This window comes from Takifugu flavidus, chromosome 12 (genome assembly GCF_003711565.1).
Source record: "Takifugu flavidus isolate HTHZ2018 chromosome 12, ASM371156v2, whole genome shotgun sequence".
NCBI lineage: Eukaryota > Metazoa > Chordata > Actinopteri > Tetraodontiformes > Tetraodontidae > Takifugu > Takifugu flavidus.
The window spans coordinates 2,742,675-2,761,892 of NC_079531.1; the positions used below are offsets into that span (position 1 = coordinate 2,742,675).

Sequence of the window (19,218 nt, forward strand, 5' to 3'; positions counted from 1 at the left end):
AATAAACCGTCATCACGGCATGAGGCTGACGATCACGCCGATCGATCAGCGCGGGGCGCTCGTAAGCGTTCTCCCTTTGATGTTTCACGGTGCAAAGTCGAGATTTCATCACGCTTTCTCAACAGCTTCCACCCGAGTGGGCCGTTATCTGCGTGGGAAGATTAGGAGCCCAAGACTAAAAAAGCACTTACATATTTGTTTTTGTCATCTTATAATGATCGAAAAAAGCATATTCTTTGTGTTGTCCTTGGTGTTGCTCTCAACGGGGGTTTAAAAGCAACTTTCTTTCGCTTTGACCACTAATTTCTGAAAGAGCCGCCTTTTTGGAACACATGAATGTGAATGTGTTTAGCTTTATCACTCAAAAGAATAGTGAGGAAAACTTCCACCTACACTTGTACTGCTGCCCATGTGAAGCAAGACTGGCCTCAGCGTGATTCATTATGCATTTGTACATGCAGCTTCCTGAATAATTCATATTTTCATTTTAATGCATCTAGTGTAGAAATGCCTCCTCTAAGTATTTCAGAGATAATAGCTTAGCCAACAAAGAGCTATGTGTATGGGCTATTTTTAAATGGCTCACCTTTTTGGTGACTCTAAAATCCTTTATGACGCAATACATTGATCAGAATCTTCTTGAAGTGGCTGGTGATTCATTTTGAAGTGAGGCAGCGGCACATGACAGGTGTCAGCGTGAATGGAGAACTACAGGATCATCGGGTTTGCCGTTGTGCCGAGACACTAAACCGATTCCCGGTAGCTCGGCTTCTCCTGTCTTTCGGTGTCTCCTGAGGTGATTGATGAGGCCGCAGCTGCGGATGGGCAGGAATTAACCCCCACTTGAGCGAGAGGGGACAAAACAAGGACTGCAGGTATCAGCCTTTAACCCAGATTCCTGCTGCTCTCGCGCCTCAGCGCGTAAAAGCCGCTCATATGGAGCGGATGATGGGGCGAATGTTTGCCATCCAGCACATCCCTACCTGCTTCTAGGTGACGACTCCATCTCCTCTCACATCTGCCGACTCATTAATACTCCTGCAGGTCAGAACCGTGCACCTCCACGTATCGACTTACAGATGGTGTATACAGCTGAAGGAGGGCTGTGCTGTTTTTCAGCTGGGAAGCAGAGCCCTGGTGCTGTTTATGATGGGATATCTGTGCTGAAATTCTTCCTGACCGCTGGACAAAAACATCTCAAAGTTTGTCATTTTTAGATTAACAGTGTATTGTTACAAATAAATACAAAGATTTGTACAACCATGTGCCACAGAGTGTACATATAATGAGAAACAACAGCACAAATAATCAGAATAATGTGACATAAAAGGGATAGAGTGACTACGCACCCTGACAGTAACCCGCAGCCATTATTTCCCATAAAAACTCAGCTCATAGACTTTTGAAATTCTGTACACAGTCCACAGCCACATGAAAAAAAAACTGTATCTCAGCACAACAAGGTCTGAACCTGCTTTGGTGACCTGGGCACCAGGGTCTCTGGGTCTTTGTAGCCATTCGATGGGCTGGTCAGCGCTGTGTACACCTCCCCATAGGCCCTGCACACCAGCTCTGTAGACTGACGGAAAATCTGCTCCCTGCACAAACAGATAAAACTCCAGATTTTTAGCCAGATAAAATGGGCTGCCGATGTGAATTGACCTCTGAAATGGAAGCAATTCTATTGAGAATTGAATTAACAGAGTTATGCGGCAATTAGTTGTTAGTAAAAACCTGGAATAACTCATCTTTGAGTAAGAATTTGTCACAAGTGCTTTTTTAAATTCAATACACAGTGTAGCAGAACCTGGCACACACCGCCATCTATAGATACATGCGATATTAATCCAGAATATCGGGAACAGGCACCGATTTAGGAAAAACATCAACTTTACTTAGATTTTCTACTGAAGACATCGATATCAAAGCATTCGTTGTCATTTCCTGATAGAGAAATGAGGAATGTTGCATATGAATATATTGGATGTAACATTTGTGGTGGAAAGCCCTCAGAGAGGACTCAAATACTTAGGGAAAGTACCTCTGTTGTATCCCACTCAGCTGCAGAAGATTCAGATTTTTAATTGGCCCACTGAGAACATGGAACCATAGTGCTGCAGCGTTCTGCCTTATTCCACGCAAAGTGCTCTGCACTCGCACCAAATGTGAAATGACGGGAATCTAAAAGCACATTTTCCATTAGTTGTGTGCTTCAGCGGTGTTTTCAGAGTGCTAGTTAGTGTTTTTGTGCATTTAGGTGAACGGAGAAGCAGGGCTCGAACAAGACAAAGACAAAGAGGAGGAATCATTTCAGGGAACGGGTGTAAGTAAGAAATGGACCAGACGCTAATTAATGGCGTCCTGCACGTCAGTCCTCCCATGTCCATTAATAGAGAACATTAACCTGAGGTACATAGTGCTCCTCAAGCCTGCTACACTTCCCAGTAAACGTGACTCATAGAAAGAGTGCTCCAATGTAGCAGCTGAATTGAGCTAAAAGCATGTGCATTTTCAGATCAATAAGACAAATACAGGCGGTCCTACAGGTCGCTCTCTTACTGTGGTGGAGGATGTAGCCATTTAGCTACTAAAGTCACAGTGCCTCTGGTTGACCGGTTTGTTTGGAGTGCATTAATGATTTTAGTACATCTCTTTTATCTAATGAATGCTAAATATTATTTCTACAGGCCTCTGTTCTAGTTTTAGTCCTGTAGAAAGGCTGTGACAGGCTGTAAACAGTTCTGGTTTCTCCTTTTTCTCCCAAAGAGTGAGAGCTGCATTTAACAGGAACACTCACTTGATGGCCGCACTGAGCAGGAAGTTGAGCTGTGGCATCACCAGCGTGTCTGGAGATGACAGGTACCGGTCAAACTGGACCTTTTGATTAGACACAGTTACCGGTGGGTCAGCCGAGGAAAATTAAAAACAACGGAGAAATTGGTTCTTTTATTAACGCAGGGAACTCACCATTGCTGTTTTAACAGAAGAGCCGTCCAGACTGGGGAGCAGCGACAGCGGCCCCTGAAACAGACCACTGGGTTAGAATCTGAAACAAGGCCGCCCCGTTTGAGCGAAAGCAATGTTGAATCTCACAATGGCACAAAAATGAGGACAATCGGGCGTTCCATTCTTTCCACGGTCACTGTTAAATTGATGGGTAACGTTATACATGAAATTACTTAGACGCTGCACTGGAAAAAAATGATCTCGTATCAAAATAAACCCTGTAATGTAATTACAAGGCCTCCAATCCATAAAATTTGTATCCTAACCAATAACCACCCTGTCCTCATTGATGAGTTGAGCTTTTAAATAAAATAGCACAACTTGTACACAACCTGTAAATCTTTAGCTGTAAAAAAATAACCCTAACCCTATCTATATCTTGAGGTGGACATGAAAACGCTGCGTGGTAAGTGCACCAGCAGGTCGCTTTCAGGCAATTAGCTGACACTGATTATCCAGAATGGTAACATTAAGCCGAGCTTAAATGCCTGAATTACCAACATTAAAAGCAGTAAACAGCAGTGCGTGGGTCAAAGCTGCAGGCGGTACCAGGAATGATTTTATGGCACCTGGGAACAGCCATGATTTAATACAGCAGTTCCACATGAGACGTGGCAAAGGACAGAGATCCAAATTAATCTGAAAAAGTCTGGACTACAGTCAGAGCTCCTTCACGTGAGATGTTTCCAGTGGAGATGGTTAATACGATCACAGCTGGGAAAAAAAATCCCTAAGAAGGGCCGAGCGTTGAGCTGAGCAGCAGACAAATATTCTTATTCAGAGCTTGGACCCCATTAGCGCTCAGCTAGAAAATCAAGAGAAATATTTCCATTTCTGTCAAGAAACAACACAGCACATATTTATAAATGAGAGAGAAATCAATGGGAAGCGAAGGGCTTCGTGAAATTTCAACAAAAAAAGAAGCTGTTACATTGACTGTTAACATTTCAAAAATATGATCCATTAGACAATAATGTTATTTATCGTGTGCTCTAGTGTGCAACGTTGTCAGTGTTGACAAATTATCATTAATAACATGCAAACTGTGGGTGTTTTGTGGGTGGCAAAGAGACCGATATACAGGGAGAAGGAACATCTGCATGAGAGCCGCATTCACACTTATTCTATTAGCACAAGTCACACTTAGTCATTCTAAATATTAGAAGAATGAAGAATGTTGAATTATAGTTCTAATAAGGTCCAGGTGACCCTGACACAACCAGCTGGCTTGGGTCTCAGGCAGCCAAGTGTGTTACAATGAGGAAAGAATATTATCGGTGTACTGAGTTAATGTCTTTTATTGGGAGGCAATATGTCCTGCTACCATGTTTCGCATGGGAAAATTTGATAGAATGTTACGTAATGATAAAAACACTGATCATGTAATTAGACTAGCAAAGGTTAAAAAGTGTATTCGTGTAAATGCAGTAATAATATGAAACAAAAGGATATTATTGAGTTCAGATGATGAAAGAAAAGTTCTGTGTCTGAACAAATGTGTGCAGGTGATGTGGGGGTTAGTGCTCTACCTGCTCAGCACAGTGCTGCTGCACGCAGCTGTAGATGTAACTGAGCCCAGCTCTCGTCAGCACGTATGACGCCTGCTCGTTGATGAGAGTGTCAAGATGAGCCTCGATCTACAAAACGTAGAGAAGCAGATTAAAATCCATCGCGAGACTGTGATATGAATCACCGGTACTTGTGGCTAATGGAGGACCGGCGCGCTCTTGATAATGCAACTTCCATTGGAGCTCTTGAGGAGTTCATTTACAAAAGATGTTAAAAAAAACAGACTGGCAGATGGGGCACAATGAGCATGCCCAACAATACATGTTGCACATCTTTTTCACTCACAGTAAATTAAATATGGGTTTTCAATGACAAGAACAAGGACGACACTACTGTGCTTAAACCAATATGACGTGAATGTAGAGGCAAAAATAACAAGAGCAGTTGTTTCCTGATGTGTTACCATGCACTACCTTCAATTTCATATAAGTAGCATCAGGTAAAGGCTTAAAAACGTATTCAATACCTGTGTGTTGCCTATTGTTTACAATCTGTGCACACCTGGAACTCGAGCATCTCCAGACGTTTGTCTGTGAACTCAAAGAGAGCCAGCGTTGTCTTCATGACGTACAGGGAGTTGACCATATAGCAGGCCATGTCGGCAGTGCCCAGGTTACTGGCTGACACGGTGCACAACTGTAGGAGGGGATCCAGGATGCAAGACAGCACCTGGGAGAGAAACACAACACAGCCAGAAGATACCACTGTGGTATCACTAAACAGTGACAAGAACATTAAAATATTAGGGATGCATTGTCAGGTTGCAGATGAGCTCACCTGAGCAAAGTCAGCCTGGCGAGCATCCAGAGGAACCACTGAGGAATCATGGGAGGCCAGCACCTCCCTGAGGAGGGAGAGGGTCTGTGTAAGAGAGCCTGTTGGCCCCAAGTCTGCAGGTGGAAGCTCCACCTGTCCAACAACAGAGGTAGTAGTTTATGAAAATATCCATTTTAATAATCATAGCAGAGTTCTGTCATTTATACAAGATCTGTTGAAGTTTTTCCTACATCATAAACAGATAAAACCTCCAAATTCTATGTGCTTCTTTGTGGTCAGAGCAGGAAACGCTTATAAAATCAGGAGTGGTTTGATTCTATTAGCCTCTGCATGGAGACAGAACTGAGCCCAGTCACCTTTGTCCACCTAATGGAGAGAATTATGAGAAGGCTGTGTTCCTGGAATTAGCTGGAATTGACACGAAAACCCTGAGGGACTCCAATTTGATTAACACCGAGCTACAGGGACAATGGTTGCAACTGCTATTGATTGGCACACAGCTAGCCTCATGTGAAAGAGATCCCACTTGTGCTACAATGTGTTTAGATGCTCATTTAACTATTACCAACAATAGTCTGAAGCCTATTAGCAACTTGCTTTGCACTGAATGTTAAAATGTTGACAATAGTTGCGAGCTGAACTGTTATTTAAATGTTATGAAAGAAATGTTTGATGACGTAATGTTTCCTGTCTCTTACACAAAATAGCACAAAAACAATTTTAGCAATGATTCCAATCCAAATCACTTTTAACATACCTTATCCATAAGCCTGCTTGCATGAAGGCTCAGGCTATTGAAGAACATCTTTTTGCTGAGGATGTGCATTTCTTCAATAGCGACGAGTAAAGAAACCGCACTGGTTCCAATAATAGAGCTGGAAAATGATCACAAGAACGATGCATCTGAACAATGTGAATATCTTTTTTTTTTTTTTAATCGTTATATTTCCTGGGTGACTTCAAATACCTGATGGTGTGGTGGTAGAACTTGAGCAGGTTGGAGAGTTTGTACAGCAGGACGGCACCAGGGTCAGCAACAATGACCTGTTCAATTCGAACCTGACAGAGGAAGACACAGTAGTTGAGTGGTGTAGTCAAATCTACCCGAGTGCTTTTATTTACTCACCTTAAGCGGCCTGCAGACACCCTCAGTGACGTGTCCAACCACCTCCTGCATGTTATCCTCCACACCTAAAACAAGAGGGAGACAGACGCATCTTCCTTGTACTTTTCTGAGGTTCCACGAATACAGAAACCTTATTTTGTCGACCTTGCTGTTATTAGCCATGTATCAGCAATGTCATCACACAAGCTCAAGTTATGTTGATGTCGTAATCATCCCTTCATAAACAAACACAGATAAATGCAATCACTTAATAGCCTGGAATTGTCTCCGCAAGGAAAGGCCAAGGTCACTCTAAGCTTGACAAAGAACCAAAGAGGTTGATTAAAACAAATAAAATATGTGATCAGAGCATTGTGACTGTAGTCATTGCTGGTGTTGTCCTACCGTGATGAGTGACGTGTTTCAGAAGAGCTTCTAGGTGTTCTCGCTCTGATGCGGTGGCTTGGTGCAGCCAAGCGAGCATGTCCCCAACATACCTGAAACAGCACCATGAAGGTACATTTACCCGCATGGAAAGGATTCTGAACACTAAACATGCTCTAATCCACTCTTTCTTTCTTTTTCTCTCTCTCTCACACACGCGCGCGCACACACTCACGCACATCCTTAGGTGTTATATAATGGTTAAAAAAAAAAAAGCCTGCAAGGCCAAAGCAGAATTTTTCTGGGTCAGTTCTGTGTAAAAAGAAGGAGCTTGAGGATAGAGAGACATGAGAAGTGGTCAGAACAGGAAATAACATCTGGCTTCTGGACACAGGAGGAAGGTAATAAGATGAGGAGGAGGGGGGAAAGGAAGTAGAGAAAATGTGAATTTTCCCAAAGATAGGATCCTATGGATACGATTGATCATGTCTATACAAAGTAATCTACATATAATTTCATATATAGCATAGTTCTAAAGATATGCATTTACTTATTCACCTTCAGTGCTTCGTTTATTGTTTAAGTGGAGTTTTTTTCACTTGGTTTTAATGAACGCTCCTACAAACAGATGCATTCATAAACTAATTCTTCTTAATGATACCTGACACATAAACTGGGGTTGTAATAGGAATAAGCAGCTCTTTCACCACGATCACAGAGACCGAATGCGTGAAAAGTCACGAGATCGTCAAAGTTTCAGTCTTTTAGCCTGTGAAGATTCTCAATCACCCAGGTCACAGTTATCCAAACAAGCTTTCTCCGTCAACTGGACTTATTAGGGTTTTTTCAGTTCTGTTTACTAGATACACACAACTGAGGTCTTTTCCGTAGGTTGAACCACAAACCTTACATCTTATGCTACAGTACTAAAAGTTAATAAATAATACAAGCCTACATAAGATCAGAGTTGAAGGGTAATTTATCTATTTATATACCAAATGGAAGCAAAGGGAAATGTGAATCGTTTTGCTTATGACAGGCTGGTATTAAACGTTAATGGATTCCTGCTTGCCTGAGCTGTAACATTAACTTAGTAAATCTGCCCCACGTGCATGGCTGCATACGTCCTTCTATACAAGAAGAGACACTCTACACCTCTTCAGCCTGAGAACAGTGTTGTGTGTATTCTGTGCAACCAGACTAAATCCTGACAACGTTTGCTATTTCTTCTGTACCTCATTGGGTCATGTGAATGCATCTCTATGGGCCGTGGCGTTCCTCCAGGCCCTCCGCGGGTGAGGGCATCAATGAAGCCTCGCACCACCGCAGACCTGCGCGCAGTTCCAAATTCATCCAGGGTGTACCTGTCCAAACAAAGACGGACGGGACCTAAACATCATGTGAAAATGCCTGGTTGTGTCTGTGTGTGGGAAGTTGGCAGCTGATATACAGTAAATGGAGAAAGCAGACAGATTTTCCAAAAGGGAAACACTTTGAGTCTGTTTTGATTCCTTGGGTGTCACAGCCTTTGTAACAGACTAAACAAAAGATATGTCTGAATGAAAAACTATCTCCGCTCCCTCAGTCTCAACAGCCCCAGCCAGCACATGGCCTTGAACCCTTAGCTGCAACTGAGGTAGGTGTATTTTGGATAATCCAACATGGGAAATTTCTAAGTAATCTGAAAATGTGAGAATTCTACACATGATCTAAAAAAAAAGGCTAGAACAAGTTGCAGTGCCTGGTCCCATTCCAACTGCTTCTGGGACTAACTTAGCTACACATCAGTCCAGATCTGGATAAGACCATTGATGTTATCACAGAAGAGTGTGTTTGTTACTTGTAAAGGACAGGTCGGTCCTGCAAGGCTTCCATAGCTTCAGTCAGCACGGGGCCGATGTCACAGTTCTCCTGTGTTAGGCCTCTGCATTCATCTGTAGGATGAAAACCAGAAAAGGACACAAGTGGGAAAGGATCAAACAAGTGGGCCGTGTTCTATTCAGGCCATCGAGATGTTGTGGAAAATAAAACCATTCAGACAGCAAACAAACAAAAACATGATTCACTCATAATTCACTCTTATATCGAGACATTCTGTTATGTGTAAATGATTACATGAGAGTTTTTGTTGCGCACTCACTCTGAGCCCAGCGGTAGAGCAGCTCATAAGATGTCTCCTGTAACACAGCCATCTGCTCCATGATCTCCAACCTGGAACAAATGCACACACCAAATCCATGCAAACAGAATTTGTGTGGTAACCAGAAGACAGCCTCACATATAAAGTGAAACATCTGCCTACCCTGCGGTTTGCTGGTTGGTCCGCAGGAGGATTTTCACATCCTCGTGGATGTGTTTCACTCGTCTGAGGGCTTTAAAGAAATCCTAAGGAATTAAAGGGCAAATAAAAGGAGAAATCTGGATTACAAATTGGCAGAAAACGATGAACAGAGGAGGGTTTTAAAGAAATAATGCTTTATATTGCCAATTACCTCAGTAATAGGTGCGTCTCGAGCCCCACGGAGGGTTGCCATCTCTTCAGGCGCCAGCTGAAACTTGCCCAGGAAAGCCTGAACAACCTGAGCTCTCACCTCCAGGCGATGACTGAGGGAATGAACATTTCTGTCACATCTAAATCCTCATCAGTACATTTCATTTGAATTGACTCAGATTAAACGCTCAGACAAATCTCATGTCCCTCTTCCGAAGTGAATCCCCTCAGATGGTAATGCCTAACGTCCTACAGCAGGTGGCAGTCACAATCCACACACACCTTTTCCAAGGTAAAGCTGCTAACACAGACTAAAACAGAGTGAGGACCTGCAGTTGGAGAGGAAGGTATGACGAATGAAAACAATATAAAAAGGAGAAGGGAGCAGAATTATCACAATAACAACAAAGCAGACAATGTATGCATCTCAAAACAATCGGGACTATGGCAACCAGCCGAGACAAGCGGGAAAATCTGTCCTCCATCTGCTCTCAGAACTCTAAACTGCCTCTTCTATATTCTCACCACAGTCTGTGAAAAGAAGAGCGGGCCAGTAAATCACCAGGTTATTTTGATGGAGGAGGGAAAACACACCGTCATCGCCACCTTGTCTCAAGCGTCTATTAACAACGCTCAGCCAACTGAAAGTAAAAGGCTGTAAATCTGTAAGAGGATTCTATGATTTTGCATTTCTGTGTGTGGCCTTTGAACATTCCTCCCTACAGACAATCAAAGGGGGCTTGGATTTAAGCGAGTGACCACTTAAACTGGTCTGTGCTGCAAATCAACATCCACAAACCGCGTCACACGCCAGTATCACAGACCCAGAATCAGTATTCTCTCAGACATGCACAGACACATGTGCGGAACACTGGGAGAAATATGAGCTTCTAAGCATTTTCTCTCCTCCTTCACACCCCAACTTAATCAATGAAAAGTTGAAAATGATGAAATAAGATGAGCTGATAACAAAATCAATCATGCTGAGATTTATTACACCGACGGGTGCATAATTAACAAGAGCATCATTACATGAATGTGCTTGTCTGTCCAGAACACAGAGGCATTATTAATATTAAATAGGTAATCTCCTGTAAACCACGAAGCTAATGCTGTCTCTAAAAAGGATTTATCACAATATGCAAATACACGCAGGAAGCTGTGACAAAAATCTAATTGGATCATCTGTTTAGTGGCCACAAACCGTCATAAACATTCAGTTTTCTTGTATTTAAATAACATTTTCACAAGAGAATATCAGGAAAAAGGCTTCGTGTCTCCTCTTTGTAACGTTTTGCATGCTATAATCTGGAATATAAATCATGAAGAAGCTAACCTGCAGATTAAATTTGGCAACTACAAGTTAATCCAGTCTCTCCCAGTTTATGGCATCAGGAGATCTTGCAAAGCTGATCAGGAAATGTTGGAAAAACTAAAACCACATAATTCCATCTTAATATCTGTTAAAGCCCACTATAATGCAGAGAACTTGAATAATGGTTGGTGTCAGCGGGTATTATTCATTCTTTTTTTTTAGGTTTTTAACGGCTGACATTCTAGTCTTGGACATAGAAGCGCACATACACACACGCACACACTCACACACAAAAATGTCAGACCACGTGACAAAGTCCTTCCTGGAGGTCATAAAAAACTGTATGTCCGAGCTAAAAGTGACAGTGATCAGATCAATTCTATAGATTGTAAATGGCAACAAAAGGAAAACTTGCAACCATTACAGAGGCAGGAAAGGTAGACAGCGGGGCAATAAACTGTGAGTAAAATGGAGCAAACCATCACTTTCTGCAGAGATGTCAGAACCTGACACATTCGGCTCATATACAGCAATAAGCAAATGCCCCAGAGAAGCAGTGTACTCAAGTGAATCAACAAGAGTTCTTCGTCTCTGAGATGGAGCGACGTGCGCAGCCATGCAGTGTCTGTGACACAAGGGAAGTAAAGATAGCTTTTTAGGCAAGACAACTGTCTTCTTGCCAACATTCCTGCAAGTGGATAATAGGTGTGGTTCGAAAGCTGCACTCTCCAGCTCCAGTGTGGCGACATGTTGTGCTTAAAATAAATGAAAGAAGAAAAACCCAGGTCTGCTCAGACCGTCAGTAGAAAACACCACCAGCACAAAATCCTTTGGGTTATTCTGGAGGAAAATCTTCAATAATTATGATCTTAGTCAACACCACAAAAGGTACTGACAAGAAGCAAGAACCGCTACTTTATTTATTAATTTGTAAAACACAATTGTTTCAAGGAAAGAGCGGGCCATTATTGAACACCATTGTTTAACAATTGCCTGTAAAAGCCTCACTGGCGTGTAAGCAAGGAGCATGACTATAGGTGCTGGAGCGACTCCAGAGCAGCTGGAGAAATAAATCAATCACACCCTCGGCTCTGAATGCTGCAGCGGTCATACAACATGCAGCACATCCTTTGTGACACGTCTCAACTTGTTCAGCTGATGACATGTTGCTGTAATGCAAAGATCACAGGGTGCAGGGCAGGTGACTAGCATCATGTGTCATTAGGGAACAACACAAAACGTCCATTTATTCTCCTGCTGACAACGTCTTTAACAGGATGAGCTCATGACAAAGCAGCAGCCTGTCTGAGAGGTGGCAGAAAAACAAAGGTCATCTACCATCAGCGGTGTCTCTTCCACTGCTGCTTCGACACCCTGTAAGCAATACAATTTTCCATTTCATTAGAGCTGACAAATGACAGCGCCGCTAGCCGATAAGACAGCAAACAGTCGCGAACCGGCCTGCTCTGCCGGGTAAACACACAATCGAGAGAATCTGTAGAGCTTTGGAAATAATGTCCATTCTCAGCAAACCTATTAGACTATAAGAGTGTACTGCAATTGCAACACATTTGTTGTCAACGGGAGCATTATAGAAAACAGACAAGCAGCTCTGGATAGCTGAGCAAAAGGGTGACCTATAAAACAGACTGGACCGAGAAGGAATGACTGGTGGGCGTCTTTAAGGATGCCAGCCCGACTCCAAACTTCTCTTGGCAGCATTTCTGAGACAATATTGCTGGAGACAAGGTCACAGCCTTGAGTGTGGAGTCAACACTATCCTGGCTGTGTGTGCTGTTGTAGTTCTGCAAATGAAAATGTCATGATGATGGACAGCTGGTCCCAAAGGTAGCACTATACAAGGAGAAAGACCAGTCGGGGGCCATGCAGAACATTTCATTCAACAAAATCCCCATCATAAAATGCAAGGAAGACGTTGCCCTTTTTCTTTACTTTCCCCCTCGCTCTCTTTCTTTCTTTCTTGGGAAGTGATAATAATGAGGTAGAACACAAGTCTTTTGCAGGAACTCAGAAGGTCATTAAACAAAAAAGGCCTCATGCTAATGAATGCTACCCCAACCTCCAGCTACACAGGGTTTGGAGAAGACCATTTTGCTGGACAAGCATTGCACCCCTTTCTCTCCCAGTCTAGTTCCCAATAAACCCAGCGTGAATGTTTTTCTTGTGAACCCAGAGTAACCAGAGAGAACCCACCCACCAGGATAATATGTAGACCCAAGCTGTTACCCTTGCCTACTATTGTGCTGGAGACTTTTACCAAAATATCCACCAGTAGTGTGAGAGTCTCTCATTGGCTGAGCATGCCAGCTGCATTATCAGGCTCTTTTCTATTGTGAGCTGTGTGGATTAGACCTGCATATCTAACAGCTTTTAATATGTGCTGTCAGCAAATCTCCATCCGCATGTTCAACTACAAAAGCACGCTGAAAGACTTGTGATTGTTCATCAATATGCTCCGAGTGTGACGATGTGTAAACAGGAACTGCATCTGTAGCTCAAGAAGCACGGACAAAATTAGATCATGTAATGATCTAAAGTTTTAAAAAATCCTCTGTATTTCACAGAAAGGTTTAAACTGACTGATTAAATGAATGAAGTCCTGCACCTTCATTTACGTAAATATCCCCCAGTATACAGCAGCGCGGTGCATGAGCAGAGCGAACGTGCTTCACTTTCAGACATTAATGCTATCAAGTCTTCTTGCTTCGACCACGTATTTCCTCTGAAGTAATTTGGCTTAAGCATAAATTTACTCTTAAAAGAAAATCAGCGCACTAGCTCTGAATAAATGAGGCACCCTAGAGATGCGCACTAAAAGTGAAAACATTTCACCTTTTTTGAATAATAAAGATCAGTGAATTTGTGAATTATAAATCAGAGAATTGTCATTATACTCTTATATATTCAAGGTTTTCCAAATAACAACAGATACATAAACAGGAGACTACTGCCAAAGACAATGGTTTTTCACATGGCATAACACATTCATGAGACTTTACAAGAGAAGAGTTTCTATTTCTACGTTACTAGTGAGTAGAGACGGCTTTACTACAAAGTACTAGATTTTAAAATGCTTGACCTTGAAAAAACCCGGGTGCTGTCGACCAAAACAATGGAGACAAAAGAACAGCCCACGCCGAAAAAAATTACTAACAAGTCAGAGAATGGACACCCATAAATTCCCAAGTCCCTCCAGTCGAATTGAACAATAAAATATTCTTTTGAGAACTGTCACTATGCTCAAAGCATCAAGAGAACACAACATTCCCAGCAGTTTATAAAGAAAAGCATCCGATCCATGACACTATTTCCATTCATCAGTTCAGCAACGTGTACATTTTTAAAGATGGTTCATCTTTATGTTTAAATCTGTGTAACCCAGTACCAGGGACGACTAAAATGAACTTACTTTTCACCCTGGAACTTGTTGGTTTTCACTATGAGGTCTTGAGTTTGCTCCTTAGCAGCCTGTCAAAGAAGGTTTCAAATGCAATTGTTAAAATGAGATGGTGGACTTGATTGCAATAATTTGCCGGTATCTTAAATAACATGGAGATGATCACTTTCACCTTTAATCTGTTGGTCATTTCTTCACAACATTCACTCATGGCCTGTACATCCTCATTAACACTTTCAAGCTCCTGTGAAAAAGTGAATACGTTGCAGTTACAGTGCCATCATATCAAATAAACCCACATTCATAGATTAAGATTAAGAAAAAAAGGTTTTTTCTAGGTCTTACAGATGGAGGTGCAACATGTCTATGACATAACTACATTTTTATGTTCTTCCAACACCTCAACATGCTCACCTATGTCTGCAGATGTGTTTCTTGTTTTTTAAAAAAACATGCTTGCCGTTCAGTTTATAAGACATTTTCTTACCTCCTTTACTTCTTTGAATATTTGTGCGAATTCCTCATTAATTGCCAGGCTGCGTCTCTCAATGTCCCCACGAAGATTCCTTCTGGTTCTCAAACTGTTCTCAGTGAAGAACACTGAAAGTGCCTTCAAAGCTTCCAGCATCTCCTGAAAGTGGCATAATTAAAATCATACCACCAAGTGCAAACGGCAAATTTCTGATTCTGCAAATCCCCTTTCATAATGCATCAAATAAAAACGTTCCCTTGGTTATTACGGTTAAAAACCTCATATCTTGGCATGGTGAACAATTTCTGCTAAAGAACTGCTAATTTTATTCGAACCCAAAATGCTCCTGAAACAAAACTGCAACATAAAACGTCATTTCTGTACCGGTGCCATTTTAATTTCAACCTCAACCACGGTTAAATAAATGAAGACGTGCTGTTGTCGATGCGCTGAGCTATTACATAGAAAACAAAATTCCTCCCGGGGTAAATAAGCGAGGTTTCTGGGTGTAAACAATAACCATTTTCGAATGTAGCTAACATTAGCGAGCTAGCAACGAGATTAAATGTGGTGTTTTACCTTGTCATTGTCAAGTCTCGTCTCCAATATTTTGTTTAGCTTCCTTGACAGAGGATTGTTGGTTTGTGATTGTGCATTTTGGTTCTGTGTTATAGTGGAACTATCCGCTGAAATGTCTACTTTAGCATCAGCCATTGTACATTAACGCCTCCACGTCAACTTTCGGAAGATGTTTTGGTCCGTCTGGAATTACGGTCCGACCAGCACAAATATCCCGGCAGTACAACGTTCCAACGTGGAAGCGTCATGCGTTGTTAATACGTTGTTGTCAAAAATAGGTAGCTGCGACCTGAAAATTACAAAATTTTAATTGAAAAATGAGCGGATTATCAATTTAGCAAGTGACGCGCAGCACAATTCTGCAAACGTGTTGTAGCTGGAAAGCAACGCACTGCTGCGTTGCAGTACAAATAGTAATTTAACCTTTCCTTAGAAGAATATTGCCTGTACCCTAAAGTAAGACACTGGGTCTGTTTTATCCATCTATCCATCCATCCACCTAGCATTTTGACTATTATTAATACGTTTTGTATGTATTTTTCCCCCTCGAAAGCCAGTAGTAGTGTTACTCCGGCTAATTTGTTTAAAGCGTGGTCCCATCAAATAGTCGTTTTTTGGCTGCACAGACTGTAAATTCTTAGGAAATTCTAAACTATCATCATAAATTTTCAGGTGACCATAAATGAATATACTATTTGCATTTTTTAATTCACTTGAATCATCTAATTTCTTGTGATCGCTGATATAATGTCACTCTTTTCAGGCTGGGACAAATCTATTTCAAACTTTATATGCAATTACTTGAATGAGACAAGATATAATTAATGTTGTTATTGATGGTAGAATCGATGGTAGAATATAATACACAATAGTAAATATTTATAAATACTGTGCTAAAAAGAGAGTTTTAACACTTCACTTAATAACTTCCTTGCTGTGGTTTTGCCTCAATGTTCATTCGGATAATTTACGAGCTACAGTGAAGGCATCAGCAGCATAGTAGGTGGATGATAGTAGCAGTGAGCCCAACCCCTGGGTGGGGATTTAAGTGATTGATGGTCATCCCCGAGAGAGTATTTCATGGAGATTACTCCCCCCGCCTCTCTCTCTCCCACTCTCTCTCTCTCTCTCTCTCGCTGAGCAGGAATGTGGAACCGACTTTAGACACTCAGCGCTCCACGTTTTGCACAGCACAGTGTTGTGGAACTGATCTCTACCTTGGCCGAATCTATTTGTGATAAGCAAAGTGCTTTGCCGACGGGAGCCTCGGTCACATTTCTTTTCTGCTGTCCTCGACTGAGAAAAGTTTGCTTTGAGCACGGCTGGACTCGGATGGAAAAGAACCTCTCAGTGTAAACGGAGCGCATCTTATTCCGGAGCTCCCCCAGCATGTAAGCTTCTCCCTTTTCCTCTGTAGTCGTTATTAACATTCTGACTGTGTGAGCATTGCGTGTTAAGGTCACCCCTAACGAAAAAACATCCCCATGCTCCTGCAGTGGCCACTCTTGCAGTTTGTTTTCTTGTTCCAAATGTACCATTTCCACCCGTGCAGTTTGTATTTGTTTCTTTGCGTATTCGTTTCCAAGTTGATTATAACAATGTTATAGTTGTTTTGTAGAGCTAATGTTGTTTTCAAAATCACTCTAAATGTATAGTTGTGATGCACTTTTTAGCCTCATAACATTTTGTGAGTTGGTTTAACCGGTCTTTTAAAACTTAAGGAAGTAAACTTAATCATAAACCGTTTATCAGGTTTTTGAACCCTGGCTCTATTTATTTGCATCTAGAGATCCAGCAATGACATATGTGTGTTTTAATGATGTATCATTTAAATCTTCAGTACGATTAGCTCCACTTTTTTCAATATGAAATGGAGCTGTTAACATATTTAGAAGTGTTTCCTTTATACTTTATGACATGGTTTCTTCCATATGCACGACTGTATAGATGGAACAGGTTTCTTGCTTATAGTGCATCAAGCCCATCGTGTCTTCATTCCAAAAGTGGAGACCTTGTTTCTGATTTTGATTTTTATTTTTTCCATCAAAGTTCAGTGTGGCTGATTCTCTCCTTCTCCGGACAGGGACCCAGAGTCATTGACGGGGTGAAGACTGCTTGTGTTAAACGCTCATGGCAAGGCCCACCACACCACAGTGACTGTGTGTAAATTTGCTCTTCAGCAACTGTGTGAACAGTGACTGCGTGAACCATCCTCAGACAGCTGACCATGGCATCTAGTCTGACATGTTCGGGTGTTATCTGGGCCCTGCTGTCCCTGCTGAGTGCTGCTGCCTCCTGCGTTGGCTTCTTCATGCCGTACTGGCTGCTGGGGTCACAGATGGATAAGCCCGTGTCCTTTGGCACCTTTCGCCGGTGCACGTACCCAGTGAGAGATGAGGAAAGCCAGTCCACTGTCATGTTAGAGCAGTGTGGCCGTTACGCCTCCTTCTACAGCATCCCGAGTCTGGAGTGGAGGATCTGCACGGTGGTGACGGGTGTGGGATGTGGCCTCCTCCTGTTAGTAGCGCTCACCGCTTTGATGGGCTGCTGCATCTCGGACCTCATCTCACGTACCATCGGGCGCGTGGCTGGTGGCATCCAGTTTGTTGGAGGTGAGTTTAAGCCGATGCGTTTAGTTGTCTGTGTTGGCACCAACCAGCCCACTATCCAACAGACCCATCAGAAGATTACATAGCCAATCCACTGACTAACCCTGGTTTATTTATTGTGGGTAACTTTACTATTTGTTCAGATTGATGAGGGAATTTGAGGATTAATTAGTCAGAGATTGAAGTTGTGTTACCCCTGAGATATAAAGCTGTAATTAAGACCACCACAATCCATTTGAGCTCTCAAACAAGGTTCAAACTATGCAAAAGCTTTGATGAGCCTTGATGAAAAAGAAGGCGATCACGATCTTGATGGCCATGAACATGTCACCTCAATTCTGGACCCACGGGTCCGCCGCCTGGCATGAAAGAAAAGACATCATATTTCTTTCATGGTAGTGCTCTGTATTAAGTGATGAGCAGTACACTTATACAGCCACATCCTGGTTCCCAAACTGTTCCCCAGTTCTGATCCCTTTTGCTTCGAACGAAACACCCTGACTAGTAAAGGTCTCGGCCACCCGGCCAGGCTGGTCAGTGAAATGCCGAGTTGTTTGATTATGCTGGGTGGACATGGCGCATTCGCGGTTCCACACGGCACCGGCCTTGTTTGTGTGCACTTCTGCTCCTTGCAAATGTTTTCTCTTGGGGTGTAATGGAAGGCTTCCCCCTAAAGTTTCTTTGCCCTAGATTACAAAAAACAAGAGGGGGAAAAAAGCCTTCTAGATTTCAACTCTCTCATAAATTCAAGAAAATCCTTCATGTGGGTGTACAGCCGTCTGCTATTTACAATCCCCATCACTCAGGTTTGGCTTTAAAAAGTGACAGAAATGCTGGTTGCAGGCAGATTTGACAGGGCTGCCAGTTTTTTCAGAAGAATAAATCTACCGAGGACTGCCACAACTCGTCATGTCCTATTTCTGAAAGGCTTAGCTACTTAGGAACACCAGTATTAATGATGTATAATATGGAGGATGATTAAGGTGAAGACGAGCGGCTTGATGCAGAAATGTGCACTTTCATTTGAGGAGACTTGCTTTTATATTAACAGCAGCTCCACGCGGCAGAATTACAGCAAGTTGCTATTTTAGGTCACAGGATTAAAAACTTCCCGTCAGTCTTTCGTGCAGATTTCTAGCTTACATTTGGGTTGCCCCACATTCAAACATGCATGAATTTGCAATTTTTAAACTGAGCCGGGTGATTTTCATGCTGACTGTTGTCAGAGCAGAGTAGCTACCGGTACTTCTAGTCTCTCCAGAAAGGACTTTTATAAACCAATTTCCCTGTTTTTAGTGATTGTGTAGGAAAGAAAGGGGCTTTCTCTGTTCACAACTGCTGGTGTATCACACATGACACATCACTCTAAATGCACCAATCACCGTTTCCTGGAATCTATTCGAAACCTCCCCTTTTTTTTGAGATCGAATAATACAAAGGCATTTTTCCAATTTAGTGGAATTGTGTTCCCATTTTTGAGATAAAATGCAGAA

At 42.2% G+C, this 19,218-nt stretch overlaps 2 protein-coding genes across 2 annotated transcripts in view; one reads left to right on the top strand and one right to left on the bottom strand.

The window, feature by feature from the left end:
* Window positions 1-1,203: 1,203 nt before the first annotated feature.
* cog6 (component of oligomeric golgi complex 6) lies at window positions 1,204-15,418 on the bottom strand. The gene is made up of 19 exons (XM_057049964.1): window positions 15,117-15,418; window positions 14,553-14,696; window positions 14,238-14,309; window positions 14,078-14,136; window positions 9,334-9,445; window positions 9,144-9,226; window positions 8,982-9,052; window positions 8,682-8,775; window positions 8,077-8,205; window positions 6,863-6,954; window positions 6,479-6,543; window positions 6,320-6,411; window positions 6,110-6,227; window positions 5,353-5,484; window positions 5,077-5,244; window positions 4,536-4,643; window positions 2,968-3,021; window positions 2,798-2,877; window positions 1,204-1,598 (listed from the first exon to the last, which is right to left on the bottom strand). Exons 1-19 carry the CDS (start codon window positions 15,249-15,251, stop codon window positions 1,451-1,453), a joined length of 1,956 nt encoding a protein of 651 aa, XP_056905944.1. The 5' UTR covers window positions 15,252-15,418; the 3' UTR covers window positions 1,204-1,450.
* An 830-nt stretch (window positions 15,419-16,248) lies between these two features.
* LOC130535068 (LHFPL tetraspan subfamily member 6 protein) overlaps window positions 16,249-19,218 on the top strand; it is a 31,987-nt gene continuing 29,017 nt past the window's right edge. Inside the window, exons 1-2 of the mRNA XM_057049891.1 lie at window positions 16,249-16,507; window positions 17,200-17,728. Coding sequence (XP_056905871.1) covers window positions 17,344-17,728 — 385 coding nt within the window. The 5' untranslated portion in view covers window positions 16,249-16,507; window positions 17,200-17,343. The remainder of the gene's footprint in view (window positions 16,508-17,199; window positions 17,729-19,218) is intronic.